At 31.9% G+C, this 11,798-nt stretch overlaps 1 protein-coding gene across 1 annotated transcript; it reads left to right on the forward strand.

Moving 5' to 3' along the window:
- The first annotated feature begins 1,096 nt into the window (after positions 1–1,096).
- LOC142638125 (serine carboxypeptidase 24) lies at positions 1,097–10,714 on the forward strand. The gene is made up of 9 exons (XM_075812126.1): positions 1,097–1,601; positions 5,621–5,728; positions 6,075–6,170; positions 6,264–6,356; positions 6,455–6,540; positions 6,623–7,023; positions 7,264–7,359; positions 10,021–10,126; positions 10,261–10,714. The coding sequence occupies exons 1-9, from the start codon at positions 1,328–1,330 to the stop codon at positions 10,408–10,410; spliced, it is 1,410 nt and encodes a 469-aa protein (XP_075668241.1). The 5' UTR covers positions 1,097–1,327; the 3' UTR covers positions 10,411–10,714.
- The last annotated feature ends 1,084 nt before the right edge of the window (positions 10,715–11,798 follow it).

Below are 11,798 nucleotides of genomic sequence, written 5' to 3' on the forward strand. Positions count from 1 at the left end.
TTTTGAGAAAATATCTCATGAGATCATCTTCTGCAGCGTTCTTCTCAAATTTGTTGGGTTCTATACACTTGGGAGATCCATATGTTTTGAATTGTGAAAGGGGCTATATGAGATGGTCACATAAAATTTTCTTCTTGTCTCTCTCTTCTTCTTCTTCTTCTTTTTTTTTTTTTTTTTTTTTTTTTTTTTTTCAGAAACAATAAAAAAAAAAAAAAAATCTTGTGGAATTTGACAATTTGACTTGCACCATATTTATAAGAATCACCCCCCACCATAATGAGCACTCTTTTGTTCTGACTTCCAACATCCTTTGTCTTATTCCATATCCAAAGAATCAAAGATACAAGCCGATAGAGTTCACAAGAGTTGCAACCCCACATCAACTTCACCTTTGCCAGCCTTCTCTCTATTTGCTTAGGACCACCAGAGAGAGAGAGAGAGAGAGAGATTCTCAAGCCAAACTTAAATAACTTGGTTTGACTCAACCTCGCAAATTAAAAATAAGTTAGTATATATCATCCTAAAACTTGGTTAAACTTTGAACAAATGGACATATAAAATTAAATGTAAATTTTGCTTATTTTATTTCAACCTCTCAATTAAATGAGTGAGAGTAGCACGAGTGACTTGACAGTTGACACATAGTATTTGTAAACTGATAATCATTAAATATTCCAAGAATAGAGTGACATAATATTTTATTCTTTTGCGAATTTAATTAGCAACATCTACAATGACGTGAGATGGAAAGTATTAGGAGCCTATTTGGTTTAGAAATGACTCAGTTTTCATAACTCAGTTTTCAAAACTCATAACTCAGTTATCAGTTTTTGAAAATAACTATTTTTTGAGTGATGGAAACAAGTGTTAAAAACTAAGCCAAACAAGTGTTGAAAATTGAGTAATATAATCCGAAAACTCACTCATCCAAACAGGCTTTAGGTCACTATAGTTCCATATTACTGGATAAAAATAATTACTATTGTAGCCCTAAGTGAGAGATCTCTTGTGATGCATTTATGATACTGCTGGCTTATTAATTAAGTTCTGATCCAGGTTTCAGTTGGCTTGTAGGACCAGCTACCGTCTCTCTCTGGAGAGAGAGTGAGAAGAGAAGGTCCACAGGGGAGCACAACTTGCAATCGTGTAGTAATGCAGCAACATCATACTGGAATGCCAGCCCTACTAACCTATAATTGAGGCATCAATATATTCACTCAGTTCTATGCACCTATTCCCTTAAATACATATATAGATACCAGCTCTTTGACCTTACCGAGAGAGAGAGACAGAGAGACAGAGAGAGAGACAGAGGACTAAACCCATTATGGAGGGTCCAATGGTGTTCCAAAGTGTAGTCCTTAATCTCTTCTTGTCCTTACTCCTTTTCTCTTCAACCATCACCACTGCCATTGCTGCCTTGCCAAAACAACAAGAGCTAGATCGAATTTCAGCACTGCCTGGACAACCGCCAGTCACATTTTCTCAATTTTCTGGCTACATTACGGTCAACAAGCAACACGGACGAGCTCTCTTCTACTGGTTGACTGAAGCCACTTCTTTTCCTGAAAAGAAACCTCTTGTTCTTTGGCTAAATGGAGGTTAGTTTAGCTTCTTTCTCGCTTTGTTTTCATTTCCACCGACTACTATTCTCTTGTAATTCTAGGGTGATAGTCTGTAAAATAGCAGTTATGAAATAATGTTCTGCGTGATAGAGGCTGATTGTGTTTATAATCATCATGTTTACACGTATCATACATGAAATTGAAAGTTTGTAATAATTTATCATCTAAGATACAATCTAATTGTCATAATCAATTCAACTTATCACTAAGGATAAGATAGACTTCTACGGACTTAGGACTTTTATTTGATGTGGTTGCTAGATACCTGATTATCTCAATCTCTTGTATTTGAATCCTTTAACATAGTCTAGCTCTATTAGGAATGAAAACAATACATACCCAGCTTTTAGCACTCTTAACAAAATTTATATGGGAAACATGAATTACAAGGTTTTTTTTTTTTGAAAAACTTAAAGAGTAAGGGTTGTTTGGTATTGTTGTATAAACAACAATTTTTAGTATTTAAATAACAGTAACACTTCTAACACATTTTTCTATAACAATCAAACACATATTTTTAAAATACTAAAAACTAAACAACAATACTTAAACACTATTACCAAACCAGCCTTATAACTTCAAAAAAAAAGTACACTTGCCTAAACTATTAAAGACATTGATTTCGCCAAAATAAACATAAATGATGTAAGGAATGCAAGGACAGGAATTAATTACTCTACAGGAAATTAGTTAAGCAAATGAATTGTTTTTTTCTTGTTCTTATCACTTTTGAATGTAGCTGTGATTCATGGTGAAAACTTTCATAATGCCAAAATGATTGAGCAAACTACTCTTCTTGACCACAATAAATTCGTCATTAACAGTTCTTAACCAACCAATTTACCTACATTTTGCACGTGTCACTGCCACACGGGTCCCACTGTATCCATAACTTCACAATTTCTCACATACTTTAATAGACCTATCTACCACAAAAAAAAAAAAAAAAAAAACTAGTGCCACAAGAGCACATTAGCAAATAGGTTCTAACCAAGGCTAATATACGCCAACATCAATGTGGATTTTGGAAGTAATATATAATTAAAGTGAGAACAACTGGTTCTCTGTAATGTACAAAATGTACCAGCAAGAAGATAAAATGCACCCACATGGGTCCTCGTGATCTCTCTCTGTCTTTCTCTCTCCATCTTTGGGGGTTATTCCTTCCAAAACTGACGTTTATTCCCACTTTGGAACAATCTTTTACCTCAAAAATGCTATGTGCAGATATCACATATTTTTTCATCACTTTCTTTTGTTTGTGTCTATGGCTGTGGGGGATTTAAGAAAACGCCAAATGTCACTACAAAGTGATTCAACTTTTCCATTTTGTCCCACAAAAAAGATGCTTCTCTCTCTTACACACACACATCCACAATCAGACTCTGTGTGTACTTCTCCATCTTTGAAGCACGCGCATTCAGAAGTCACAAATGGTGATGATGGTGTGCTTCTTTTATTTTCTTTTGGGGACCTAGAATTGAAAAAAAAAAATGATGATGTGCTTCTTTTATTTTCTTTTGGGGACCTAGAATTGAAAAAAAAAAAAAAAAAAAAAAACAGAACAAAACAAGGAGTTACAAATTACGTTTGGAAAGCATTAGTTTAAGAAAATAGAAAAAAAGAATAATAAGGGTTTGTTTGGATATTGCTTATTGTTGAAAACTAAAAGTATTAGCAAAATAATTTTTAAATTTGTGAATAGTACTGTGGATCCATTTTTTAAGAAAAATTTGATGAAATTCATATTTGTGAGTCTCGTGAATAGTGCACAAGATCCACCCAAAAACACAGTTGCAAGCACAAGTGTAAATGCGTTTGTATCCATGGGTTGGACATATATAAATCATTTATTTAAAGAAACTTTTTATGAAAATTAAAAAAATAAAACTGCCAAAGAGTTTCATTATTTTTTCATATAAAATTTCTTTAAATGGTTTACAAATGTATGACAAAAATAAAGACTAAAGAACCAACATTTTTCACCATCTTTTCTACAATTATTGAAAGTGACATGCGATGTAATTATGATGTTAACAGTTAATTTATGTGAAAATGATGTTATATTAAACATAATTTGCCATGCGTGAAAAAAATTATGAAATTATTATATCCTAACATTACTTGCTATTAATTGTGTTGCGATCTTCTTGTGTTTAAGGGCCCCTTTAGTAGAGGAATTTGTAATGTTATTTGTAATTTTTTGAAATACGTGTAAATAAAAAAGTATGAAAAAGTATGTAAAGTTGTTTAAAAACTGAAAATGTGTGTTAGAACCAACCTGCCAAACAGCTCGTAAATAATTGAAACCAACATCACCAACAGTAAAACATGTCATTATCCAATTGTGTTAAATAATGGAGACCGACATAAGAATTAAATTAATTAATAAATATATATATATATATATATATATATATATATATATATAGGATAATAACAATCAATTATTAATGAAAAGGGTAGGTTATAGCCTCATAGGTGCTTCAATGTCGCTTACTAAAGCGACACAGCTAATATGTTTGTGAAAAAGTTGTACATAACTACAAATTCTCATAAATAAAATCAAAATTTAACTACAAAATTAGTTGTAACTTAAAGTTACAATTTTATTTAATATAATTAATACTATTACATATTTTGAAAATCTAATCATTGGGTTGTATGTTCTTTACGCTCTTAATATATATGTCAAATTTTGTATCAATCAGATATTATTTAATATATGATTTATAAGATTATATTTTATGCATAATTTAAAAATACAAAAACTTGCAATTTAAACAATTTATTGATGACATAACTATTGATCTTTAATTTTCTAAAATTTTTGCAAATATGAAAGATATAAGAAGAAAATGTAATCTAATTGTAGATTTGTCAAAATTTACCTTCAATAAAAAGATATTGAGTAAGGTTGTAGTTTTAGGGTCTATTTGAGATTCACTTATTTTGCTGAAACTAAAAACTTTGCTGAAACTACTGTAAATAAAGGTAAAAGGATATAAGAAGAAAATGTATCTAATTGTGGATTTGTCAAAATTTACATTCAATAAAAAGGTATTGAGTAAGATTGTAGTCTTAGGATCTGTTTGAGATTCGTTTATTTTGTTGAAATTGAAAACTTTTTGTTGAAAGCACTGTAAATAAAGGTAAAAGTTAGCTGAAATAGTACAGTAAAATCTAAGAATAATACCAAAAAATGCAGTAAGGCCCATAAATAGTAGCAAAAATAAGCTAAATAGTAAAGTAAGTTGGCAAAAATAATTTTTGCCAAACATACCATTAGACTACAACTAATTTTGTGACTAAATTTTGTCTCATAAATAATTTTTTTTAATAAAAATAGTAGAAAGGTTGTACAGATATTATGCAGTGAAATTAATTCATATCTACAAAGTACAGTACCCATTACGCGTTTTATTATCTTTTCAGGGAAATTATTGTGTACTCCTGGAGTACCATAAATGCGTACTCCCTCCTCTCACATGAATGGTGGGTCCCACTAATTACATTCATAATAGAACCCACCATTCATGTGAGAGGAGAGAGTACGTATTTATGGTACTCTGGGAGTACCTAATAATTTTCCATCTTTTCATGAGAAAAGTTAACAAATATGCTTTAAGGCTATTGATTTATAATTAAAAAAAAAAAAACTTAATTTTTTACAACTTTTTATGAAAGTTGTCAAAACATTCCTAAAATGGTTTATTAATAATTGCTCTAGAAACATCCATTAAAGATCTAGATTTAATTACTAACTTGTGACTGCACTAAAATTAAGCTACTTACCAAATAACAACTGCACTAAAAGCTAAAATCAATATCTCTACTCTATATTTCTTAAACCCCCCCCCCCCCCCCCCCCCCCCCAAAAAAAAAAAAGATCTCTACTCTATTTTGTACCTTCCACAACCACATGGCTTAATTTCTCAAAAGAATGACCAGAACTATGTAATTAATAATTTATTATACATTGTGTAATTGTGCAGGGCCAGGTTGTTCATCGGTGGCATATGGAGCATCGGAAGAAATCGGGCCATTTAGGATTAACAGGACCGGTTTATCTCTTTATCTCAATAAGTATTCATGGAATAGAGGTAATCACTATTCAAATAATTAATATTCAGTTTGGTTCTTTTAATGAATGCAATTATATTGTGAACAATATAACATACTCGCATGACACAATCTTCATATCACATGGGTCATAAATTGCACACAATTTTAATAGTCTGTCATTCAAATGATTAACAAATTCTGCTCTACCAAATTAAACTACTCCATGCAAAGAATTGTAATGGCACCATGACCATGTCATTAATTTATGATTTTTTTTTTGAAAAGCAGATGCAAGTTATGAAAGCTGCTAACAAGTTGGTAAAGCTTTATATTTGCTAATTTTGTGGCTAAAATCTATTATGTGTTTACTTTTTGTACTTTCAGAAGCAAATCTTTTATTTCTTGAATCGCCTGCTGGTGTTGGTTTCTCATACACAAATACAAGCTCTGATCTTAATGATTCTGGAGATAGACGGACCGGTACTAGATTATGATTATTATTATTATTATTATTTGATTACCATAAAATTTATGTTGTAAGTAAATCCTATGTGTTACCAATTTGTGACACAGCTCAGGATGCTCTAGTATTTCTAATTAGATGGATGTCAATATTTCCACAATACAAGCATCGAGAATTCTACATTGCGGGGGAGAGCTATGCTGGTATATATAGAAGCAACAAGCAACTAATAACTTATTATTACATAATTATGAGGAATTCTAAATAATGATAAGCTAATTTTTTTCCATCCTTTTTATAGGGCATTATGTTCCCCAGTTGGCAAAGAAAATTGTTGAATATAATAAGGCACTCTTGCGACCCGTCTTCAACCTTAAAGGATTTATAGTAAGTAATACATAATTAACAAAAAATTGAACATCGAATTTGATCATAACTTGAATTAAAAATTTTCAATCAAATTATGTAGGTGGGAAATGCTGTAACTGATAGCTACTATGACAACATTGGAACTGTGACATATTGGTGGAGCCATTCAATGATATCTGATACAAGCTATCAATCAATACTCAAGAATTGCAATTTCAAAGGGGTACAATCATCACAGCAATGTGATGATGCATTCAGCTATGCCTTGAACAATGAGCTTGGAAACATAGATCAATACAGTATTTATACACCATCTTGCATTGCATTGCATAATAATACCATGAGGTCTATAAGGCTCAAAAATACTCTATTGCATCCAAGGATTTCTGGGTTTGATCCATGTATTGAGAATTATGCAGAGAAGTATTATAATCGCCCGGAAGTGCAAAAGGCAATGCATGCAAATGTTACTGGAATTCCTTACAAATGGACTGCTTGCAGGTTTTCTATTTAATGACTTATACTTTTTATTTATTTGCATTTTAATAACCCAATAATTAGGAGAAAGAGATTTGAACTTAGATATCTTCGTTAGAAATACTAAAATATGTCAGTTGAGCTACAAAACATAAGCTTAGCCGCATTTGATGAATGCATCTAATTCATATATATATATATATATATATATATATATATATATATATATATATATATATATATATATACTTTTTTATTGTGCAGTGACGTTCTCATCAAAAGTTGGAATGATTCTGAATTTTCTATGTTGCCGACATACAAGAAGCTGATTGCAGCTGGTTTAAGAATATGGGTTTTCAGGTAAAATTTTTTAACTGCAAGGGATAACAATTTTTATAACTAGAGTAACATCGATCGATTTTATACTAGCATCACTTATATTACGCCAATTACAATATTTGTTTCCTAAAGTTTGAAGTTTTTATAAATAGATCTAAATAAATAACTTATCTTTTCACAATGTATGAGAAACTATAAAACTTAGCAAAATTTAACCATTGTCTCTACTTCCCCCTCCCCCTCAAAACTAGTATAGAAATATGAGGGGTGTTTGGTAACATTTTTTGTATTTTTTTGAAATACGTGTGAATGAAAAAATGTGTAAAAATACGTGTAATATTATTTACATACTAAAAATTATTGTTCTAGTTACACTACCAAATAGTCCCATGATTTCCTAAAGTATTTTTGGCTAGTGTAAATATTGTTTCTTGGAAGTTCACAGGAAGGTCAATTTGTTTGTTGTCTACTTTTCTACAAGTTTAACTTTAATGTTCTATTAGAGCAACCACATCAGTTCATGGATAATCTTGCAAAATACAAAAAACAGCTATTTTTACACATTTTGACCAAAAAAACACTCACATTAGTGGGTGTAAAATTGTGCATAAATACACAAGAGCTACAATAATCGTGCATATATATATGGTTACTATATATTTTCTATACATTATTTTAATAATTTCTAACTTCGCTCATTTTTTTTTCTCTCTCTTCTCCATCTGTAAAACCAACGCCCTCATCATTTGTTTCTTCCTCTAATACACACTCCCATAGAAAAAATAAAAAATCAACCACAAAAATAAAAAACCAACCACAAAATCAACAACAAAATCAACCACAGACACCACAAAACTAAACACACCCACACACGGACACACCAACAGAGACAGAGAGAGTGGATCGACACTTGTGGCGGATCGGCGTGCTTGGATCGGAGTGCTTGGATCGGCGTTCTTCTCGCCGTGCTTGGATTGGAGTTTCAGATGGAAATTTTAAATTGGCGTTTCGATGAAAATTTCAGATCGGTGTTTGAATTTCAGATGGAAATTTCAACTTGGATTGGAGTTTCAGATCGGTGTCGTGCTCTTTGCTTGGATCAAAATTTCAGAGAGGAGTTTGGAATAGAGAGGAGTGAAAATGTTGGAATAGAGAGGAGTTTCAAAAAAGACTCTAGAATAGAGTCTCGTGAGTGAAGAGAGAGGGATTGAGATAAAATAATAATAAAAAAGTGAGAAAATGATTATTTAAATAAAACAGATGATAAAATAAATTACTTGATGTAAGTGTTTTGTAAAAAAAAGTGTATAAAATAAAAAAAGTAAATTTTAGTGTAAAATAGAAGGAAAATTAACACTAATTGATTCAGTTGCTCTTGGGGACTTCTCCATCATAATTTGGTAAAAAAAAAAAAAAAAAAAGTACAGTCCTAATGTTGAACTTTTTTTTGGGTTTTGTGCACTAAATTGTCACAGATCAAATTTTGTACTTGCACACGTGGTAAGTAATTTTTGGCTGGTGACTTGGAGTGGGCTATGTACAACTACAAGTGACAAGACAATATTGAGATACAACAACAATGAACAAAAAACCTATGCGAATAAAATTTCAACACGATCCAACAAAGAAAAAGAACAATTCCTTTACCTGCCTTTTGATTCAGTAACATGCGCACTGTAAAACTCTGTACAAAGTTATGGCCTATTAAATCATCTTCTCCTACCTGGGACTGTTTGTTTACATTGTTCTAGTAACATTTGTATTTTTTAAAAATACGTGTGGATAAAAAAGTGTGTTGAAATATGTGTAATATAAACTAAAAACATGTATTTAAACACATGTACCAAACGGCCTTGATATTTGATAGTCTTCCACTCAGAAAGAAACAATCTGTTAGTACTTGTTGGCCTCTGAGGCTCTGAGCAATTGAAAGTCATTGATAGTCTGGACAATATACTTTAGTCCAATAGTTCTTACCCTTTTGTTTCAAAATCAATTTTCACATGACATTCCCAGTGGATTGATTTGAATGTTGAGTAGTGTTAGACTGTGCTTGACGAGACTCTGTTCTGCCTGGAGTCATCAATCAGCATTTAACACTATTTCTTTTCTTTTTCACCGTAACATTAGTGTCGGTGAAAGTTCTTCTGTTTAAGACATCAATTCCTTCACTGTAGTGTAGATTTCATCTCTTTATTTGAAAGGCTCTGATATGTGGCTAATGACCACAGCCTTGGGCTTGCCTAGTTCCCTAACTGCCATCTTCCTTGTAGACTTCTTGTTGTACCAAACTTCAAATTTTGATCAACTTGAGATAGAATGCTTTGAGAGAATAGTTTATATGCTATCACTCTATAGTCTATATGTGGCTCTTGCATGCAATTTTTTTTTAATTTTATTTTTCCAAATCTTGCATGCATATTATGATCCTCTGTGTTTGCCTCCCATGCATTATTGATTACTTAATTTTGTTTATAGACACACAATTCCATATCGAAACAAACACCTAAGCAATATAAATATTCTGAAGCTTTGGCTACGTGACAGATTGTGGTGATATAGATTAAAATTAAATATTAGACTAGTGTAGATGCAATTGCTTCTGATTTGAAAAGTAAGAAGTACAAAAAAAGAGAGAGATCAAAATTTTTAAGGCAATTGCTTCTATATATGTTGATGCAGTGGGGACACAGATGCAGTGGTTCCAGTCACTGCCACTAGGTTCTCCCTCAACCATCTCAATCTCACTGTTAAAACTCGGTGGTATCCTTGGTACGCAGGTGATCAGGTAATCAAACACACAATTTCATACCAAAAATCAATCAAAAGCTCCAACTCACTAACAAAAATATATAGATAGGCAGATAAAAATATTAACAACGAAATGTTACAGTAATCTGGAAATTAAATTTTCATTTATAGGTAGGAGGATGGACAGAGGTGTACAATGGGCTAACTTTTGCTTCAGTGAGAGGGGCTGGCCATGAGGTTCCCCTATTTCAACCCAAGCGAGCATTTATTCTTTTCAAATCTTTTTTGGCAGGGAAGGAATTGCCAAAATCTTATTCTTGACAAATTACTTGGAGATGATAACTATTTGAGCAACTTGTAGAAGTGTAATTGTTTCAAGTAGCATGAAATTCCATATGTTGGCTGAACTGGCTATAGTAGGAATCATTCATTGAAAACTAGCATTAATAATTTGATGACATGTATTTAATTCGCCATAATTAGCTTAATCTGTATTCCCAGGAGGCCTCTCCATTTCAAATGGTTTTATTCATGATTTGGATTAATGATGTATTACAAATCCAAAATTACTGCCACTCTATATATGGAACAAGATCATCTCAATTTCAATTACAATTCCAATAGATAGAGTTTTTTTTTTTTTTTGTTGAGAGTTTCAACCTATAGCGTCCACTTCAGTTAAAACTTTATGAGATAGAGTTTTAACTGTACACAAGATTGAGAGGATAAACCATGACATTTTTACCAATGGCTTCCCTATGTTGTATCTCATTTAGAAACCAATTTAGTAACCCAATGTCAATCCTTAATTAAGGCCCAAAGGCATATTTGATTTTTTTTTTTTTTTAAAGCCATTTCACATATTATGGAAAAACACATTAATAGCATGCACCTGGAAAATGAATGGCAATTTCTACAATAAATCTAACCGAATAAATATAAAGGAAAAGACATCCCTTACAATTTTAGGAAGACATGTATGGGTAAATTAGATGCACACTAATTTCAAAGATCTATACTTATTAATTTGAAAAGTACATTTCTGGAGTCAAGGTCGTATAGTACAAGCAAGTATTCCTGTCTTGGTTCGTAATCATATACATTTGACTGGTTTTTTCTCCTTCGTTTTCCTTCTTTACCGTAAATTCTCTTCAACAATTTTTCAATTAACATCTTTTCCAAAATTTATTCTTAAAGAGAAAAACAAAAGGATTTTGACGAGGTCAAATCCCACTTTCTGCGAACCCCACCCCAATAAAAGGAGCCCGCTGGGGAGGGGAGGAGGGGGTGTTAAGAAGAGATGAAGAAAGAATCACATTTCCCATTTGCGTACCCCAAAGTTTTCACCATTCGAGCCAGGCCATCAAACCAAACTAGAAAAATCCTGCTATAAGGATACGTTTTACATTTTTTTTTAAGACCATCTCCTCCCCAATATATAAGGGACAAAGAATGAAGTGATAAGTTCAGTCTCATACCTATTTATAATAAACTAAGTTGGGTGGCACGTGCTGCCCTGCCCCTTGACTTTAGTTTGAAAATCAATATAGAGTTTTTATGTCATACAATGCTAATTTCATTCATATAAGAATTTTAACTACACAAATTTAGATTCAATATTCAAATATGAATATCTATTATACTACAATAGTCTTTTAGAACATATTTGTTAAAAGCAATAACCATTTGTTCGGAGGCCTTTTTCGGTT

Source organism: Castanea sativa, chromosome 1 (assembly GCF_040712315.1).
Source record: "Castanea sativa cultivar Marrone di Chiusa Pesio chromosome 1, ASM4071231v1".
Taxonomy (NCBI): domain Eukaryota; kingdom Viridiplantae; phylum Streptophyta; class Magnoliopsida; order Fagales; family Fagaceae; genus Castanea; species Castanea sativa.

Bases quoted from the DNA above. Each gene is read 5' to 3' on its own strand.
- LOC142638125 (XM_075812126.1), top strand. From the start codon at position 1,328: ATGGAGGGTCCAATGGTGTTCCAAAGTGTAGTCCTTAATCTCTTCTTG. The intron at 5,729-6,074 runs GTAATCACTATT...TTGTACTTTCAG, and splicing joins TAAGTATTCATGGAATAGAG to AAGCAAATCTTTTATTTCTT. The intron at 7,024-7,263 runs GTTTTCTATTTA...TTTATTGTGCAG, and splicing joins TACAAATGGACTGCTTGCAG to TGACGTTCTCATCAAAAGTT.